This window comes from Diabrotica undecimpunctata, chromosome 1 (genome assembly GCF_040954645.1).
Source record: "Diabrotica undecimpunctata isolate CICGRU chromosome 1, icDiaUnde3, whole genome shotgun sequence".
Lineage (NCBI taxonomy): Eukaryota > Metazoa > Arthropoda > Insecta > Coleoptera > Chrysomelidae > Diabrotica > Diabrotica undecimpunctata.
The window spans coordinates 152,288,852-152,311,197 of NC_092803.1; the positions used below are offsets into that span (position 1 = coordinate 152,288,852).

At 33.8% G+C, this 22,346-nt stretch overlaps 1 protein-coding gene across 2 annotated transcripts in view; it reads right to left on the reverse strand.

Annotated features, from left to right (window-relative positions):
- Positions 1-3,252, reverse strand: part of LOC140440893 (arylalkylamine N-acetyltransferase 1-like) — a 33,180-nt gene extending 29,928 nt beyond the window's left edge. For both annotated transcript variants that reach the window (XM_072531259.1, XM_072531264.1), the window contains exon 1: positions 3,140-3,252. In XM_072531259.1, coding sequence (XP_072387360.1) covers positions 3,140-3,148 — 9 coding nt within the window. In that variant the 5' untranslated portion in view covers positions 3,149-3,252. The remainder of the gene's footprint in view (positions 1-3,139) is intronic.
- Between the last annotated feature and the right edge of the window lie 19,094 nt (positions 3,253-22,346).

The following is a 22,346-nucleotide window of genomic DNA, read 5'->3' on the forward strand; positions in this document are numbered from 1 at the left end:
CTGCTTACGCGGTAGTGTGTAATAAGTGTTGCCGTCTAATTTCAGTAATGGTAAACAATCGCATGTGCAACGTGTCTCGTATTGTGCTCTTAATACTGTTTTTTTTATATAAACCAAATGCAAGAATGAGCAGAGGAGAAAAAATATGAAAATGGCGATGCAAGTGATGGGAGACGATAATTGATGTGGTAAGTACAATATTTAAAGTTACTAAGAAATGTATCAAATAATAAATTTTTGAGGTTTCTGTTACAACAATAATAAAAAAGTACTATAATAGTTAGGAAATAATTTACAGAGATAAAAACTAAAAAAAAATATGTTATATACTTTTAATAAATAAAATGATTATAATCATATAATTTGAATCCTACCTTGGAGATACAACTGTTTACCGCAAAGTAATTATTAATTTTAGGAAATACCTCAGTTAACTGTGCCCTAGGCCATATCCCGGTCTCTACAAATATACCAAAAATAATTATTCTCAACGATGTCAAGATAGCCGATAATGTGATGAATGGTAAGTTGGAGTTTCTAAAATAATTCATATAAAATTATTGTTCAGCAAAGACCTTGAGATTAAACGCTCACAATAACTCTAAAGTACACAATGTCTTTATGAATATCTGAATGTGTACGTTTATTCCCTAACTTGCATAAAACTATTAGACTGTTTATTGTAACTTAACTAACAATAATTGTTTTAGAAGCGGCCCACGATCAAAATGATTTGGAATATGAGCAGTTTGATGACAGCGACGCAGATCCTGATTACGTTTGTAGTGAGGAAGAATCAGATCCCGAAGAACAAACTTCAACGGAAATGATACAAATTGATCTAGCTATTAATCAGAAGGAAATCGTACGACAACCTGCAAGGAAATCTACAAGAAAAGAGCAAAGGAAACAATTAAGAAATGTCGATGAATGGAAAGCAACCAAGAGAGCATGAAAAACTTTATCTGGCAAAGAACATATTTCTAAAACAGGAAATCTGATAAAAGAAAAATGTATGAAACCACCTTGCAAACCCTGCAAAAAAAGATGTTCGGAAAAAATAACTGAAGAACAGCGGAAAGAAATATTTGCTACTTACTGGAATGAATCGAAAAACTGGGATGTAAAAAGACAGTTCATAACAGCTCATGTCAGAAGTCAACCGATAAGGCGAGAAAGACCCAAAGACTACAGTAAGCAGTCTCAAAGACAGCAAACTATTTCGTATTACTTTCATGTGACTGGGAACAGAATTAAAGTTTGTAAAGTGTTTTTCCTAAACACATTAGGGATTTCAGAAACTGTAGTTAGGACAGCTATAAAAAAAACAAAACACAGTTGGTTTTGCTTCTCAAGATATGAGGGGTAGGCATATACCTCCAAACAAACTCCAAGAAGGTGTTCTCGCCAGAGTCAAAGCTCACATATCTTTATTTCCGATGTATCAGAGTCACTACAGCCGAGAGAAAAGTGCAAAAAAATACTTAGGAAGTGACCTGAACACCAATAAACTTTACGAATTGTACATGCAACAATGTGACCAAGACGGTATTCCAAAAAATGAAGTAGTAAAGCATTGGGCTTATAAACGAGTTTTTGATAACGAATTCAATTTAGGGTTAAAAATCCTTGTAGTGATACGTGTGATGCTTGTGATAGGTTCATTTTAAAACATAAAGATAATTTTCTAGATCAAAACAAGAAAGACGAGTTTCAAGAAGCTTACCGTGCTCATCTTGATAAAGCCGAAAAGCGCTATCAAGAAAAAAGGAATGACAGGATTAAGAGCAGAAGTAATAAGAAAACTAAAGTTATAATGCTGGACCTTCAGAAATGCTTGGCTACTCCTTATTTGTCAAATTGTCAAAGCTTCTATTTGTTAAAATTGTGGACACTTAATTTGACAATATATGATGCTACAGAAAAAAAATCGTACTGTATAACTTGAGATGAGTCAAAATCTGGAAAAGGCGGTAATGAAATAGCTTCGGCGCTATTAAAATGGGCAGGCAATGTATTTCCTGGAAGTGGAATAGAAAATTTAATCATATGGTCAGATAACTGTCCTAGCCAAAACCGAAACGTAGTGATGCTAAGCAGTTATTTTTGGCTTTTAAAAGAAATTCCTTTCTTAAAAACTGTTAAGCACAAATTCTTATTACGTGGACATACCCACATGGAAGCCGACCATATCCATGCCTTAATTGAAAGAACCATTAAAAAACAACCCAAATTGTGACACCTTGGGATTGGGAGCAACTTATAAGAGCTTCTGGTGCAACGGTTTTTCGTATGGAAATAGCTGATTTTAAAAATTTTGCAGCATTATACAGCTTTCCAGGAGCACCGTTTAAAAATAAAAAGCAAAACACAGATAAGGAAAACTTTTTGATATCTACGGTGGTTTGGCTTGAGGCTCGTACTGAGACACCTTCAATTATTTTCTATAAAACGCAGTTTGGGGATGAGGCTTTCAAAACTGTAAATTTTTCAAGGTCAGTTAGACAATCTTCGACACTATCTACTACCTTACCTCAACTACGAGATACTTTAAAAGGTGTCAGCAAGAAAAAAAAAGGATCATTTGAACTCACTGCTTCAGTGGGTTCCTAAAATTTTTCATAGTTTTTACCAAAATATACCTATAAATTCAAGCAAAGATAACCAAGATGATGACGAATAAATTTGTGTTAGTCTTGTCTTTTTGGATTAAAATTTTTTTGTATTTTTCTATGCTCCAAGATTATTTTGAATTCAAAATAAAATATTTTGTAATATATAATGTCTAGTATGTTTTTTCTTATGAGAAGATTTGTATTGAGGTAAATAATCGTAAGTCCACTAAATCATCTTTTGTGTTTGAGATATATAAAGATTATTAACTTCAATGTATCACGCATATTACATTTAGAATCAGTCCCAGATCAATTTTTGTGCTACTTTTTTTTAAATCTGTAACGCCCAATTATTCATGCAATAAAATTGCAATCGTCATTTTCTCTAAACTTAATACATGGGACATACGACAGTTTACCTCTGTGATACTCAAATAGTTATGATAATCGTCATGACATATAGTCTAGAAACACAAAAAATAAACTACCCCTGTACTAAGAGCAATTAATTAATTGGTACTTACCTCTGTCATTTCTACAAACTATAAACCGCGAGTATCAGCTTGTTAAAGAATCTTATCTATATTTATTCATAGTTTATAGATTTTGCAATGAATGTATTTTTTGTGCAGTAAAGTGCAGTAAAGTTACATAATTCTATAAATATTTAAATTTTATTATATATATTTTTCATAAATTGTAAAGATACAGCCAAGTTATAATTTATTTGATTTACGAGTTACGTATATACAATAGAATAGATATATAACGAATTCCACAGAAAATATCCACTTTTTTGATGCCAAAAACATTGATTTTGAAATTTGATTTCTTTGATCACACTCTTGGGACCAATTTTTTTTATTCTTTGGTACTCAAAACTCAAGTAAAATCTAGTTCAGTTCAGCCACCCGGAACGAGGGTAATCATGCCTTTTTTTACGAAATTTAAAAAATTTAATGTATTCAAATTTTGTCTTTATTTTTGAGTACTAAAGAATTTTAAAAAATGGTTCCAAGAGTGTGCTCTCTAATTTCAAAATCAATGTTTTTGGCATCAAAATTAATTTAATTGAGGTTGTTGAAAAAGAAGGCAAAGTATTAAAACATTGACAAAGAGCGTGAGGTACCATGGTATACGAGACAAAAGTTTACGATTTGTATATAAAATTATCTTATAGTATTTTTCATATAAAAATGCGTGCACGTCATTCAAGATTTACGACGTCAGAACCCCACAGCGTTGCCAAAACATCGGAATAGTTAGTAAGTGAGGAATTTTTAAAATGTCAATATTTGTCAAACTATTATATAACAGTAAATACACTTAGTTTTAAGACTACTGCAACACACTAAAATACATAAGGAAACATTTTAATACAAAATTATATATTCTAAATCTTAAACTTATCTCTATTTAGAGCATTAATAGTAAAAACGTCATGCCATTATTTCTTGTTCAAAATAATCTATCTTATATGAAAGCTTATCAGCTTTCTACAGACTATTTAGTTGTTTTGGCATAGGACAATCACAATACACAACAATAATTAGTTTTTAAAGCTATTACTCTAAATTTAATATGTATTTATAAATACCATTTATTAATATATAATATATTATGATCAAATTGTGTAAGAAATCAAAACATAAACAAAATTCTTACTAAAAAAGCGGCAACCCTTAAAACAATTTCGCCACACGCTGAACTGTGAAAAAATTTTAAGTATTCCCATATCAGTTGCGTACAATTGTCTAATATATTTAATTAAAATTATTATTTTGTGGAATATTAGACTTACAGAGTTATTTCATAAAATTTATATTATTAATAATAACAAATGTTTTTGGTTATTTAATCAATATAATTCTAAAATTTCCAATATAATGATGATTACATTTTTCTGATTATTACATCATGTTGACGCCTATGAAAGATCGAGCAGTTTCGTATGGGCTTCGTATTATTAGCTGTGTTAGGAAAATTTGAACTGTAAGGTTGACGTTCTGGAAATTTTAAATATAAGTGACGTCACTTTATATAAATTGTGACGTGCAAGCATTTTTATATGAAAAATGCTATAGATAAATTATTTTTGATGTATACATAAATAGTATTTAAATTCTTTCAAAGGCAATATGTGTATTTTGTATTTATATTCAAATTAAAATCTTATTTCTATTAAATATATGTAATAAGGTAGGTTAGTCGTCACATTATATCATTGAAGTAATTAAGTCGTTGATATAAAAAACAACATAGGTGTGTCACCAAGAATAAGGTTTAAAATGTTCGATAAAAACTTTATATCTTGACGGATATAAAAGCTACGTTACAAATTTTTACCGTGTGAGTACGAGATATCTAGAGGACCCTTAAGCTAGCGGGAACAAATAAGCGGAATCCAATTTAACCTACGAAATATTTTTTCACCCATTTTCACTAATTTATTACCACCCTAATAATTTTTCACCACCAAACCAACCATAAGGGGAGCGATTCTGCTGGCTTAAGGTTCAAGTTAGCAGAATTAGGAAAAAAAACTTTTTATTTCCGGCATATTTTTTCACCCATTTTTCACTAATTTATTACGACCCTAATATTTTTCAGCACAAAACCACCCTTAATAGGAGCGATTCTGCTGGCTTAAGGTTCAAGCTAGCAGAATTCGGAAAAAAAACTTTTTGTCGATGGCATATTTTTTACCCATTTTTCACTAATTTATTATCACCCTAATAATTTTTCACCACCAAACCACTCTTAAGGGGAGCGATTTTGCTGGCTTACGTTTAAAACTAGTACAATTCCAAAAATAATATTTATAATATGATGTAATATAATATGAATATAATATGAATTAATTACCAAACTAGTAATTATTCACCCCTCTACTACTCCTTATGAGAAGTCAATAATTCTGTTGGGTTAATATTTAAAGTGATAAAAAATCTATTTTTACAATTTTACTGTACTCTTCTTGTAACTGAAACTATAAATTGGTTGCCAGGTTTTTACTGAATTTTATCCACCCTCATAATTTTTGACCCCCTAACCACAGTTAATGTAAAACATTCAACAAGCTACGCATTCACGCTAGCTAAATGCGAAATCTCTTTGGAAATCCCAAACTGTCCTCTACATTTTTACTATATTTTTACCAGCCTAGTCATTGTTTTCTCAACTACCCTGATTAAAAAACATTCTGAAATATTACTCTGTGCTAGCTAATATTTATTTTTTAAATGTTTAAAAATTGGAAACTTGAAAATACCTTTATTACAAAAATTATAAATTTTAATTGTTTTAAAAAATTGACTCGGATTATAATAGTAAATACATGGCTAAGAGAAATCGAATCGTGAGTCCCTTTTATGAATATAAAATAACTGAAATCAAGTTTAGTAAATACAATGGAATTGTTATATTTCACAGAATAATTACCAGGTAAGAAATATTCAAATTGAAATAATTTTATTATGTCTATTACATTAATTGGCTAATTGTAAAGGAGGGTCGGTTGTTTGAAAGATTAAAAGATTTGTAGTTGTTGGGTACATCCATCGACGTGGGCGAAGTGTACCGCTAATCAAGGAGTGAGGGCTGTAGTCGTAACTGGATTTTAGATTGATACGGCCCTCTTCACTATTCTGTAACTTTGGCAATAAATTGCAAATATAGCGCCTCTGTACTGTCCCTGAGTGTGTTTTATGCTGATTACAATAGTTTTTCAGTAATTTTTAATAGTAAAACCAGCGCACATTTATCTACGCACGATCACGTCTATAGTTGACTTTTAACTCTTGAAATGTGAAAACGTGCATTTTTTTTATACCGGACGAAAAAGTACGACTATGCCCCAAAAAAAGTTCGGAATTTATGCCCAGTGTGTAAGATGAAAAATATGAAGATAGCAAAAGATAGTAAAAGGTTGAAGTAAAAGTACAATACAAAAAAATTATTAAAACCTAGCAGAATTATTGGTTTCTCATAAAGGGGTAAACAATTGTGAAGGTGGTAAATGAATTGGAAGAGCTTTGTAGCACACAGTGGTATTTAAAAATTACTTTTTTTATTTTAACCTAACCTACCACGGGTTAGTTGAGAGGCAAAAAATTAGTAAAAATTAAGCGGAATCATGTGGCATTTCAAAATTTTTATTTTAATTAGCTAGCTTAATATTCGAGCTTCAGCTTAAGTAGTTAAGAAGTGAAAAATTAATGGGGTGGTAATAAATTTCGTCGGCTTAATCGCCAAAGTGCGTAACTCCACTTTTTTAACAAAATTACATTTTTGTGCCATCTAATAGAAAATATTATAACGCATACACTAGAAAAGTCCATAAATCCAAGATTAAATTGTTTGCCTTGCAATATCTTAAGTAGAAAACGGCGTATCTTCTTTCCCGCCAAATTGAGTCAGCAAACTTCGTAAATCCATCAGTTTGTTACGAAGTATCAATGTGTGCACGTGTATAGTGAATTATTTAATAATTAGAACCGAGTTGGAACTCTAAAGCCCATTTATATAAAGTTTATAGAAACGACTACTGCAAAACACACAATCATACACCTGTATCAATTGCCACATTCCATAAGGAATTCGATAAGCAACGGCTGTCACTTTATCAATCGCAAAAGGATCTATGCGACAAATGTGTCGCTTATCAAACAGGTAATTCAACAGAAGATGAATACAATGAACACATAACACTAAAAAATGAAGCAAGAAATGAAAAGAGTGCAGATAAGGAGTCTCAACATGAAGTTTTAACAATGGATCTTCAATCAGTTTTGCTCCCTCCAAAATCCAATGTTTCTGCGCTTTATTACCAGACCAAACTTATCGTCCATAATTTCACACTATTTGACATTAAGCGCAAACAAGGCTACTGTTACCTTTGGAATGAGAGTGAGGGCGGATTGACAAGCAACGAATTTACAAGTATAATAATTCATTTTTTGGAGGGACATGTGAAAGAACATCAATTAGAAAATCAAAGTAACATTAACATTATACTATGGAGTGACGGCTGCGGTTATCAAAACCGAAACATTACTTTGTCAAATGGTCTATTTAATTATGCACTGGAAAAGGGTGTAACTGTGATACAGAAATATTTACATAAGGGCCATACTCAAATGGAAGTGGGCAACGTTCATTCCGTTATCGAAAGAAATATTCGAAACAAGAAAATCAATATTCCTGCAGATTACGTATTTATCTGCAAAGCAGCATGTCAAAAAGCTCCTTACAGAGTTGAATACCTTATGCACGACTTCTTCAAAAAATATGATGAATTGAAATATTTTAAATCCATTAGACCAGGAAAAATCTCTGGACAATTGGTAATCGACCTAAAAGCATTGAAATATTCCAACGATGGAGTGTTTTTTAAACTTCGACATTTAGAAAAAGATTGGCAAACTCTTCCAATAAGACTGAACATAAGCAGCATTCAAGCAACTAATACAGATAATATACCGGCATTACACAAACAAAGACCCTAAATTAAAGCAGAAAAATATGCACACCTCCAACAACTTAAGACGAGCATGGAAAGCGATTATCACGATTTCTATAATAATTTACCTCATCATTAGTTAATTCTTTTTAGTTTTTAAGTTTTCTTAATGTTCTACTTTTTCATCCTTTTTAGTTTTTAAGTTCATAAATCTTATACTTTCATGAATAAACATGTTTTTATGTTGATTTTTTATTTCATAATGTTTCATTTTAAATGGTAAGAAATGAGTATCTCTAATTTTTAAACTAAAATACAAAAAGCAAACTGCGTATCTCCATTTTTTTTAAATTCTTGCGATTTAAGTTAAAATATTAGAAAAATATCTAATACTTTCCACCTTTATGATATTTTCTAATCAACAAAAACAATAACTATGGTCAACGTAAATAAATTTAAAGGTAAAGTCGTTTTTAAATCGTTTTTTGTGTCTCCTGTAAAATATGTATGAAAGGAGTTACGCACTATGCCGATTAAGCCGACGATTTGTAAAAACCTATCAAAACACTGTGGTACTTTAAAAATATATTTTTTTAATTCTGCTGGCTCAAATATTAAGCTAGCAGAAACGTTTCCAAATAAGATTGGTTTAGGGATGACAAATTATCATGGTGATCAAAATTTAGTCTGAACTAAACAGAACACTTTTTTATTTCAGTTAAGAGAGTGAAATTGTAAAAGAATATTTTTAATATTTAGAATATTAGAGGGTTGAATTATTACTATGGTGGTAATAAATTCGTTAAAACCTAGCAGAGCACTGTGGTATTCCAAAAATATATTTTTTTCTAATTTCGCTGGCTCAAATATTAAGCTAGCAGGAAATTTTCCAAATAAGATTGGTTTAGGGGTGCAAGATTATCAGGGTGGTTAAAGTTTAGTAACCATTTAAAAAACACTTTTTTATTTCAGTTATAAGCTGAGGACAGTGAATTAAAAAAAATAATTTTCCCCTTAAATTTTAATCTAACAGAATGATTGACTTTCCATAAGGGGTAGTTAACGGGTGAAAGATTACCAAGGTGGTAATAAATTGACCCTAGTAACCAACGAAGACATCAGGAGAAGAACCGGAGTGACTGACATCATCGAGAAGATAGCCAGACTAAAATGGAGATGGGCAGGACACATAGCCAGAATGACAGATGGGCGATGGACAAAGAGGTTATTGGAATGGAGGCCAAGGGAAGACAAGAGAAGCATCGGTCGACCACCTACAAGATGGACTGACGATTTAAGAAGACTCGATAAAAACTGGATAAGAGCGGCGCAAGATAGACGGGGTTGGAAACATGACGAAGAGGCCTATGTTCAGCAGTGGACTCTTGAGGCTGGATGATGAATAAATTTATAAAAACCTAGCAGAGCACTGTGGTACATCATAAACATTTTTTTTTGGAATTCCACTAGTTTTAACTGTAAGCCAGCAAATTCGCTCCCCTTAAGGATCGTTTGATGGTGAAAAATTATTAGAGTGGTAATAAATTGGTGAAAAATGGGTAAAAAAATATGCCATCTGCAAAAAGTTTTTTTTTCTCAATTCTGCTAACTTGAACCTTAAGTCAGCAGAATCGCTCCCATTAAGGGTAGTTTGGTGGTGAAAAATTATTAGGGTGGTAATAAATTAGTGAAAAATGGGTGAAAAATATAACGTAGGTTAAATTGGATTCCGTTTATTTGTCCCAGCTAACTTAAGGGTCCTAATATCTAGATTAGTTTAGAAGATTAAAGATAAATTGTAAAATTTTGGATATTTGATGAGAAACGATAAGTACCGAATTCTTAAGGTTATAATGCAAGGTAAATTGAAAGTAGTTCGTCCGTGTCTGCGACTGTGCGGGGAGAGCTATATACTGAGAAGAACTCCATGCAAGACTGTGTAGCAAAGTCATCATCTTCATCATTAGGGCTTTACAACCCTGTGTGGGTCCTGGTCTCCTCAAGAATTTCTCTCCAGTCATCCCTATCTATCGCCTTCCTCCGCCAAGCACGTATTCCCATAATTCTCACATCTTCATCGATGTTATCAAGAAACATTTTGTTCTGGGTCTTTATCTTCTTTCTGATCAATGGATCTATCAAAAAGCCTTTTTCTAGCTTGGTTTTTTCGTTTAATTCGGCATCTGGTGGGTCGGGCATTACATGCCCTACCCCCCTCAGACGTCCTATCTTAATGTATTTTACTATATTTGGTACCTGGTACGTTCTATAAAGTTTGAAGTTGAATAATCTTTTCTACACTCCATTGTTATTCACCGCTCCATAGATTCGCCTTAATACTTTTCTTTCAAAGCACCCTAAAATGTTTTCGTTACTTTTCGTTAGAGTACAGGTCTCTGAATCATGTGTTAGGACGGGGAGTATTATTGTTTTGTAGAGTTTTACCTTTGTATTTCTCGATATAATTCAGGATTTAAGAAGGAGCTAAGTCCAAAATAGCCCCTGTTGATCGTATAAATTCTGTGGTTTATCTCTGCGCTAGTGTTATTGTTAGTGTTGACAAGCGCTCCCAGGTATACAGAGTCGTTAACTGCTTCGATGACGTCGTTGTCTATAACAAGTGGTCGTAGTATTTATGGTTTCGTGCTTATTTGCATGTCCTTCATTGTGTTGGTGATTATTATTAAACCTCTTTTTATAGCCGATTCTTTTAGTGTTGCATACGCCTCCCGTACAGTGTATTCCGTTCTCCCAACAATATTGGTATCATCAGTATAGACAAGAATTTGCACTCATTTGTTATAATTGAGCCGGTGGTTGTGATTTGTCACATAGGCGTTACTTTTTGCAGAGCCAGATTATACAGTATACAGGAGAGAGGATCTATCTGCTGCATCCCGTTATCTCTTCTATTTACAGAGTCGTAGGCTGCCTTGTAGTCTATAAATATGTGATGAGTATATATACCCATAGGGAAGATCTTAATAACTAATAATAGTGTAGGGAGGGTTTTATGGATAATAGGGCAGGTATAAGTAACGCATTAAGATATAACTAAATGAACACTTGCGGATCAGCAGAGAACATGACATTGGTCACTGGACCAATTACATCCAACGACTATTTAATGATGAAAGAGAAGAACTGTCATTAGAAATCACCGAGGATACCAGACAACCAATATTAAGAGAAGTCATCTACGCCATCAAAAACACAAAAGAGGGTAAAGCTACTGGACCAGATGATGTGCCAATCGAGTTATTAAAACTCATCGATGAAGATGTTATTGATGTAATGGTTGAACTCTTTAATCTAATATATCAGACTGCCAGAAACCCCAGACAATGGCTGCAATCGACCTTTGTAGCAATTCCCAAAAAGCCAAGTGCAACAACTTGCTCAGATCACAGAACAATAGCTTTAATGAGTCAAACACTTAAAACATTTTTGAAAATAATTCACAGCAAAATTGTTAAAACTCTTGAATATGAAATTAGTGACACACAATTTGGCTTTAGAAATGGTATGAGTACAGGAGATGCTTTGTTCGGCTTGAATGTGCTGGCTCAGAGATGCATGGACGTGAATCAGGACATGTATTTATGTTTTGTAGACTTTGAAAAGGCATTTGATAAGGTTCCACATAAAAAGCTTGTAGATATATTAAAAAGCAAAAATATTGCCACACGTGATATGAAAATTATATCTAATTTATATTGGAATCAAAATGCTAAGGTAAGAGTTGACAACCAGTACACCCAAAATATCAAAATACAGAGAGGAGTCCGCCAGCATTGCATGCTGTCTCCACTACTTTTCAATGTCTACAGTGACGCGTTATTTCAAAAAGCGCTATTAGACTCAATAGAAGGTATATCTATCAATGGAGAAGTTTTGAATAACTTACGTTTTGCAGACGATACAGTAATAATGACGGATAACAACAATGATTTACAGAACGTAATGCAACGCCTTAATGAACGCTGTCATGAATACGCACTGAAGATAAATTTAAAGAAAACTAAATGCACGATCATGACTAAATCTGCACATACAAATATCCAACTGACTATTGAAGATACTACAATTGAGAGTGGTAATAATTATAAATACTTAGAACCATGGATAACATCAGATCTAGACCAAACCAAAGAAATTAGGACACGCATTGAAATAGCACGTGCATCATTCATTAAACTTAAAAAGTTTCTTTGTTGTCGGGACAACAAGGTTAAAACTACGCCTGAGAATGCTTCGATGTTACGTGTTCTCTACTCTTCTTTATGGCTTGTAAGCGTGGACACTAAAACAAGTCCATCTGAATCAGTTGGTCGCCTTTGAATTTTGCCATTACAGAAGAATCCTACGAATATCATGGATTCAAAGAATGTCAAACGAGGAAGTAACTATAAGGATAGGAAATGAGGCGGAAATAATATTAACTATCAAAAGACGAAAACTTGAGTACTTAGGACATGTGATGAGAGGGCAAAAATACGCATTATTACTTATTATGCAAGGCAAAATCCGAGGTAAGCGAAATGTGGGAAGACGAAGAATATCCTGGCTTAAGAACTTAAGGGAATGGTTTGAATGCAGTAGTGCAGAACTTTTTAGAGTGGCAGTCAACAGAGTCCGCATAGCCATGATGATTTCCAACCTTCGATAGAAGATGGAACTTAAAGAAAAAGAAGAGAACATGACATAGGGAAAGCATCTATGTCATTAACTGTAAATTTCTTTACTGAATTGACATATTTCGTTGTTTTTGGATCGCTTTGGTTTGCTAATTAGTATTTTGATTTTGCATCGTTTTGGTTCTCTTGCCACCACTAAAAATTTCGTTTTAGATGTAGATATTTTTGTGTGTGCTATCGGTTTTTTTGACAGTAGACTTAGTCCATTAGCTAACTGAGATTACTCTTATAGGTATGTTTTATACTCATCATATTTTTAAATATTAATTAACCTATTTGATAAAAATGATTAAATAAAATGCAACCATCCACCAAGCCCCATCGACACTCTGCGCTCAAAATTATTTATACAGTTCTAAATATATAAATATGTACATAAATCACATCCGTACACCACCATACTTGCCACAATGCAAACCAGTACAACGAACTTACAAGGTACTGAAAACAATGAGCTACATACCTACGTGGAGGAGAACCATGAAGAGTGGGATAAATTTATACCGAAATTTTGCTACACCATACATTCGTCAAGACATGATTCCAAAGAATTTTCCCCAGCGTTTCTTAATTTCGGAAGAGAGTTAGACGCAACCAAGTGCCAAGATATACAGGGGTACACGGAAAACTTGAATAAATTAGAAGCATTAACGGACCTGGCTAAAGTACACTTGAAACATGCTTTCGAAGACCAGAAGACATATTACGATCTAAGGCGAAGGGACTGAGGTCAGCACCCAGGAGATAGGATCATGAAACAGGATCACCATCTATTCTCGGCAAGCTGGCGCCAAAATATTCAGTTCCATATATAGTAGCATCAGTCATACCACCGGTAATGGTAAAACTAAAATTGTCGAATAGTAGCAACAGCAAATAGGTGACTTCGCATGTCAAAGATTTAAAACCGTAGGAGGGGGGCATCACGCGTCAGACACACCGACATGTCCAGAAGCCGCAGCAATGATGACCCTGGGGCAGCCATAGCCAGGAAACAATTCCGACTTGGCGAAAATCGTTCCGAAAGAACTGGTGGAAAAGGAAAAAAATTCCGTATTACCTGCAACAACGGTAGAAGACTCAAGATCAAGTTACTACGAAGAGTGAATGGAATCACGTCGTTGAAGGCTCCATGCCACAAAAAAATGGATGCTGCATTTGTTCAAAAAGAGAAGGGGTCTAACGATATGCATCGCCAGCAATCACCACCGTTCCGCCAACGCTCCTTTCCACTTTCACTTTCATCGATGAGCGCTAAAGGATGTGGAAGGGCGACAACGGTATAAAACAAGAGCCGTTGCACGAGAGAATCAAGATCAGAGCTTTGATCTGAGAACAACTCCAGTGGCCCTAGAGTATTGACCGAAGGCCAACCGCTTCAGCTAGAGTGTTGATCTAGTGGCAGCTTCTTACCGGTCATAAGAGTGTTAATCTGAGGTAGACCTGTTCCGTGGTTACGTGTTTCACTTCCCACTCCTTGCCCGATCGAGTGTTGATCGATCCGTCGAACTCTGGGTGTGTGTTAATTAATACACCGTATTTTCGTTTCGATTGTTATGACATTGACTATATTTTATTTTTCGCCGGCATTGAACAGTGGGTCATCGAGCCGTCAATCGACACCGCCCACAATTAAATTTTGTACATATCATCTCGAATATTTTGTTATATATTCCGTTCAAATATATTTTAAACCTGAGTTTTACTAAGTTTGCTGTATAAAACAGCTACCCGTCACAAATACAACTTTTCATTCCTAAAAATATAAAATTTTACAATAAATCCTTCTTAAGTAAAATATCTTTTTAATATTTTAACATAGTGCTTCGTGGGTATCTACCAAATATACAAGATTTAAGTGCAATTAAATATTAATTGCATAACCAATTAATACAACGAACATCATACTTACTGATAAATTTAGCCATATTTTTTACAATCGAGGTTATCGAAAGATCAAAGTGTTAATGATGTAAAACTGGAAAATATGTACGAGTAGATACAACAAGTGCATCAATTCAAACAGCAGTTTATTCCTTAATAATAAACTGCTTAACAATATAAACTTCTTAAATGGAATAATTGGATAGATATGATCATTCATATCTACTTTTTTAGATATAGGTACATAAATTTAGATACATCGTTTTTCTAAATAGATAGGTTTTTCTAAAAGTTTTAACTAACTTTCCCTTTATAACGTTATTTTTATGTTTTTTAACATCTTGCATTTCGCTTTAAATCATTATTTTCTTGATTCCATCGAAATAATAATACGAAAATAAAATTTTAATCCTATTGATTTTGTTTGTCTGTCCGTCTGTTTACCCTTTGATTGAAAAAACTGCAATAGATAGACAAAAAAATGACGATTGATTACAATTCAGCAATTTCAGCAATTCAACTTGTTATGACAAAAATTGTTAAAACGGAGATATTCACTTCCTATTTTGAGAAAATTAATAAAATTTGTTTGTCCAATCTTAAATTGACGGAGTGTCTAACCTACGACGAACTCGCAAACGAAATAAGGATAATGATTTAAAAATTTGCACGTGGAACGTAAAAAGCCTTTATCAGCCTTGAGCCAAGGTTCTGCTTATACAAGAAATGAATAAAGCCAAAACAGATATTACCATTGCTTTACAGAAAATGAGGTGGACTAGCTCAGGCATCCTGGAAAAAAACAACTGCAATATTTACTACAGTGGATTCTACCCGACACGAATTTGGTACCAGATTTATTGTAAGCAGCAAGGTCAAACATAGTGTAATCGATTTCAAAGCTATTGATCATAGGATGTGTCGAATAAGACTTAAAGGGAAGTTCGCTAATATTAGCATTATTAGCATTCATGCTCCAACGGAAGAAAAAGAGGTATGAGATATGAGGTACTATACCCTGGCCGCTTAAAACATGGAATCCAAGGTCGCATGATCACTCAATGCAAGCATCGACAGGCGCTCAAAGCTAGACCTTATGGGAAACTGTTTACACCGTCATTATTTGTGTCATGATACTATAACTTAAATGTTTTATGTATCATGATTTGTGTTTCACTGTCGCCGGCTGGTGAATTTTGTGAAAATGTTTAAAATTAATGTAAATCAATAACCTCTAAAAAACGGTATAAATATTATAGCAACATTGTTAGTTCGTTTTTGTTGAGCGGTGTAAACGTGGGGAAAGTGATAACATAGGAAGAGGAATATTTAAGAGTGCGTGCCATTCACATGATCATTCCATCTTTTCAGCGGCTCAACTATAGACCGAGAGTACCATGAGTGTCCAAAAAATGACATCAAAATAATAGCAGGAGACTTGAATAACAAAGTCGGAAGAGAGAATATATTTTCGCCCCCCACCGGAAAAGAGAGCCTAAACGTAGACTTTAATGAAAACGGTCTCAGAATCATAAACTTTGCGATGTCTAAGAACATAGTAATAACTGGGACACGATTTCCCTATAAAGATATACATAAGGAAACTTGGAAATCTCCTGATAATGAATCGATTAACCAAATAGATCATATAATCATCGATGCAAGACACTGCTTTAACTTATTAGATGTTAGGTCTTTTAGTGGAGCAAACATAGATAGTGATCACTATTTAGTTAAAGCACGATTTAAAGAGAGAATATCGAATTTAAAAAAGAAGATCGGGAGAAGGAAAGAAAAAATCGACATTATTAAACTAAAAGATCCCGACATTCAAATTTATACACACAGCAAATAGAAGATCAAATAAGGACAAAAAAGTTAGAAGAACATTAACCAACTATGGGCAAATATACGAGATATTGTGTTACAGAAATTGGTTGAACTATTGGGCAAAACCAAGTCAGAAATAAGAAATCATTGGTTTGATCCTAAGTGCAAAATGGCCACAAGTAGAAAGAACGCAGCATATCAAAAAACCATCGACGCAGGTTGTACACAGAGAAAAAAGAAGAGTATAGACGTCTTAGAAGAGAAGAAAAACGTATCCATCGACGTAAGAAGAGGGAATACGAACAGAGTACTCTCAATGAGATACAAAGTTTATTCGATAAAAATGAAACGAGGAAATACTAGAAATCCTTAAATAATAGCCGTCGAGAATTTAAACCGCGATTAAAAATTTGTAAAGACACTAACGGTGAAATTCTACATGATAAAACTCAGTTCTTAACAGATAGGCACTACATTTTAGCGAACATCTAAATATATACGGTGTTGAAGGAGGTTACAACATAGAAAATCAACAAAATCTACAACGTCAACTACACAGTGAAGACCCAACAAGAGAAGAAGTGTCAAATGCCATCCTAAAACTCAAAGACAATAAAGCTGCAGGAATCGATGAAATCTGTTCGGAAATGTATAAAAAGGTGGTGATCAACTTTTTGCAGCAATCCATAAACTAATATTACTTATATGGCAGAATGAATTGGTACCAGAAGAGTGGCTAAAGGAAATAATATGTCCGTTGCATCAAAAGAGTGATCAACTGGAGTGTAAGAACTATAGAGGCATTACTCTGTTAGCATCTGCGTATAAAATCTTCGGCAATGTATTGTTTGAAAGATTTAAACATTTTGGAAAGGATATTGTTGGTCAATATCAATGCGGATTTACTGCTGGAAATTCAACTACACATCAAATTCATGCACATAGGCAAATTCTAGAAAAGTCACTAGAATATAACATAGATACACCATCTCTTCGTCGACTTCAAAGTAGCCTATGGCAGTTTGAAAGGAACTGCATTATATAATGCAATGATATAATTTGGGATCCCACGTAAGTTAGTTAAGTTGACCCAACTAACAATGCAAAACGTAAGCTCATGCGTTAGAATTGAAGGAGAAAACTCTACGTTCTTTGACAATAATATTGGTCTAAGACAGAGAGACGCGCTGGCGTGTCTCCTCTTTAATATTGCCTTGGAAAAGGCAATCAGACAGTTAAATATTAGAATGAGTGGAACTATTTTTAATAGATCGACGCAAATTCTCGTATTCGCTGAGGATATAGTTATAGTGGGCAGAAGTATGAGAGACATGGTGCAGTGGTTTACAAGGCTTGCGGACGCGGCAAGTGAATTAGGACTTGTGGTAAACGAGGAAAAAACCAAATATATGTTGGTTTCTAAAAACCCCCGAAATATCCAACAGAGAATTCAAATTAACAACCATACCTTTGAGCAAGTCAAACAATTAACATATCTTGGATCGCTAGTAAACGCAGCAAACAAGGACAAGCGACGAAATAAAAAGACGCATAACAATAGCAAACAGAACTGTACGGTCTCTAGAAGCATTTAAAAAATAAAAATATAAAACGTGCAGTAAAGCTCAATATATACAAGATCTTAATAAGACCGGTTTTGATATATGGGGCTGAAACGTGGACCTTATCCCAAAATGATGAAAGACTTCTTGGTATTTTTGAGGAAAAATTCTTAGAAAGATTTTTGGGGCCGTAAATGAAAATGAGCTATGACGTCGAAGATACAACTTTGAACTATATCAGTTAAACACCGATTCAGATATTGTGAAATTTATTAAAGCGCAGAGACTTAAACGGGCAGGACACATTGCTAGGATGTCAGATTACGAATACACGAAGAGATTAACATTTGATGATGATGAATCTTAAATAGAAAATCATGTAATAGGTAGAAAAAAACTGTAATAGATAGAAAAACACTGTAATAAATAGAGGAAAACTGAGGAAGGATTCCGATTAAAGTTAGACGGCAAAATTGTCAAAACGGAAATACTTATTTCCTTCTTCTTCTTCTTTAAGTGCCCTCTCCCAATCGGAAGTCGGATATCATTATCACTATCTTCAGTATGTATATCTAACGCTGCTCCATGACATTCTCCTTCCTCCTCTTATCTTTCCCTGTATTATCAATATTAGTATTTCATATCGCTGTCCCCTCATTACGTGTACCAGATATTGTAACTTTCTTATTTTTATTGTATTTATTATTTCATATTCTTTGTCCTCCATAGTGATCGACGACAATTACGAGAGTCACGTAACATATCATGTTGTTCAACTATATAAAGCAGAAATGTCTATTGTAGTTTCCAATCAATTTATATCATCCTTATCGAAGACACTTGAAAAACCGATAACGTCTCAAAACTCTAAGTCAATAGGATCATTCAAATTCGTTAATCTCTCATGAGTTTAAAGGATTTCCAAAATCAGAAAAGAAAAAAGGTGTGAATACAAGGAAAACTAAAAAGAGTGCAATTTTAACTAACACACCTGACTTGGATCAGTTAAAACTACAAACAGCGACCAAAAAATGACTCCTCAGAATAACAAACGAATTAGGTAAATTTAAATAAGGTAAGCAGCTCAGCACGAAAACAGACAAAAAATAAACGAAGTGATAGCACTTCATCTGAGGAGATTGAAGAACTAATCAATTATGATGATTCTTCTGGCGATGAATATGAAAATTTACAGTTGGAAGACGATTATGACATTGATGCTAGTACATAAATTTCCATTAACAGTTTTGTATTAGTAAAATTTAAAAACAATATATTTTATGTTGCCAAAGTTCTCAAGACATTAGATTATAATGAATTACAAGTGTCACTTTTAAGAAAAAGTGGTAAAATTCAAGGCTGCTTTATTTTTTTTTTAGTTGAAGACATTGCTGCAGTAGCAAGGTCAGACGTTGTATCATTTTACCAAAACTAAAAAATTCAGATGAACAAAACAAGTAAATTGCATCTTATTTCATGTAACTTTTTTCAGTATTAAGATCAGGTTTTTCTTTTTCTTTCATTTCAGTTTTTATTTTACCTGAAAAAGAGCTATTTTTAATAATAAGAACTACACTTAATGAATTTTTTTTATTAAGTAAACCGCGTCAACCATGAAAGGTTATTGGCGGGGAAGAGTTGTATATAAAATGAAATGTTTGCTTATAACAATTTATTACAATTTAGAACTTAAGTCTATTTTTATATTAGATTGTACAATTTGGTTAGTTTTAGAAAACTTAGTCACTTTATCACATTTACTATAGTTCAGAGCACTTTTCAGATCACTTGGTAAATCACTTTGAAGTCGTTCCAGGTGATAGAGTGGGCAACTAACAATAATGTGTTCGATTGTCAGAGGAATATCACAAACATAGCACAGTTGTTTTTGTTGTTCTTTCTTCATTAGGTACTGGTGGGTTAACCTGGTATGTCCTATTATCAAGCGGTATTGTATGACTTAATCTCGTCGTTTTTGTGGCATTATTCCTTTTGGTGACAAATTTGGGTTGATGCGTTGTAATTTGTTGTCGTCAAGTTTTTTCCATCTTTCGAGCCATATTCTCATTGAAAATTCTTTGATGGTGTTTTGAATGTCGGAATGAGGAATTTCTAGGATCTCTCTATCTGGTCTAATTCTGATTGTATAGGGATTTCCTCCGATTTCAAATGTGAATTAACATAAATGGATACGCCGCGATATTTCTATATGTGTAAATACGGATTAAATGTTCCACTTAATAATAGCCATTTTGTTAACTTTTTGTTTTTTTTTTATTTATCGTTGGAAGGAGTATTTTCCTGTGATGCGTCAGTATCTTCAGAGGTGTTATCCTGAATACTAAAATCTTGGTTTATTTTACTAAGTAGTTTTTTCTTGATTCCTGTCATTCTAGATTTAATTGTTCTTTTGTTCAACATGGGATATATTTCAGTTAGCATATATCCCAACCCGTGTATATCCTGTGTATATTCTAGGGCCAGTTCTACTGGGGTGGATGAACCGTGAACGTTTTCTATGCTATGAATGCTAGTAATTGGGTGTAATTTAGTACATATGGTGGTGATGCATCCTGGATAAATTGTTTGACTGGTTGTAATAAGACTCAATATTAGTGGTTTCTGGAGTGGATTTGTCTAATTTTATAATTTTTTTTTCTTCTTTTTAATTTGCACTGGTTTTGGTTTCGTGAATTCTGTTGGTGTAGTTTCTATAGGAATGGAGCAAGTTGGGAATGACACTTCCGAGTAAGATCGTTTATTTTTATTATCGGTATCAGTGCTGACTTGAGCATTCGTTTCTTCTCGAGATTCGTCATTTACATGTGTAATTTGATTTTGTTCGGAGCTAGTATTTGTGGAAGAAAATTTTCCTCTGTTTGGGGCTTTTGAGTATTTTGTAGATAAAAGTGATATGAGGTACAGTCCGAGGACACGTGACCAGCTTGGTGGCATTTGTAACAAGTTAGTTTATCGGAAAGAAAAATTCGGTACGAAATATTTTTGAAATCAATTCGGACGGAGTCGGGTACAGTAAAATTGTCTGTAGGTGCAAAGTAAACTTGTCTTCGAAAACTAAGTACATGGCTGTATTGCGGGTCTTGTATTCCAGCTCTAAGGAACGAAATCGGAGACATTAATTTAAAACCAAGATTGATTAAAGACTGTTCGATTATGTCATGGGGTATAGATGGACATACGTTGGATAAAACTAATATATTAGCGGGTGTAATTAGTTTACGTGCTTTGATTGTATGTTCTCCAATTTTAATTTCACCATGTTGACTTAGAAAATCATCTACGACTAAGGATGTTCTTATCTTCTTAAATGATTGTAAGTGCCTTCATCTTCTTGGGGGTTTTATTTATTTATTTAGCGTATGGACTTTCACAGTACGATAAATATACAAATACAATAATATATACATATACATTAAATATATTATTTAAACCCTAAAGATAGAATGAATGACACTAAATATTAATGTCCAATTTACATAGCCATTCAATTGCTTCTGGGGAACATTCCGCAAAGTCCTGGAGGTTTTCACGGTAGGCACGATTCAAGCAGTCTGAAACACAATGGCTTATGGTCTGTCTAGGTTGTCCGCAATCGCACTGTGGACTTTCTGCACGACCCCACCTGAACAGCGAATCAGCACATTTACCATATCCGGTACGTATACGATTAAGCCTTGCCCAAGTGGACGGGGGCAGATTTGATCCGATGAAACCCTGAGTTGCGGTGGATATCCGATTCTACTGTTGGCATCCATCTTGTTGTCCATTGCCTATGTATATCATAGGAATTACCAATTTTTCGGGCAGATCGTATTGGAGGATTTCTAGATCTCAGTCGCTGGTGCTCTTTTGAGATGTCTGTAGTAATAATAATAATAGTAATCTTCTTGGGGGTAATCGTTTGTGGCTAAGCGCATGACAAACCAACGGAACGAAAGGCAATATTTTGTTTTGTGATTGGTAATAGGATTACTGAGACTTGAATTGGGCGGGAAACGTTACTTGCTGTCTTTGATACCTCGCGAAGTCCACCTCATACATATTTTAATTATTGAAATCGGTCTTATAAAAGAGGACTTGTATGAAAACACATGTTGACAGTAGAACAGGCTCTTTGTTAACATTCTTTTTTTTACTTACAAAAGGAGGATTAGGTGACAGTTTCTTACCGAACAGCGTTTTGAAGTTTTTTAAATCTGCAAGTTCCGTACTGTGTATTTACCTGATGTTTGCCTAACTAACTATTGCCAGTCCCATGGTGTTAAAATGGCCAAAT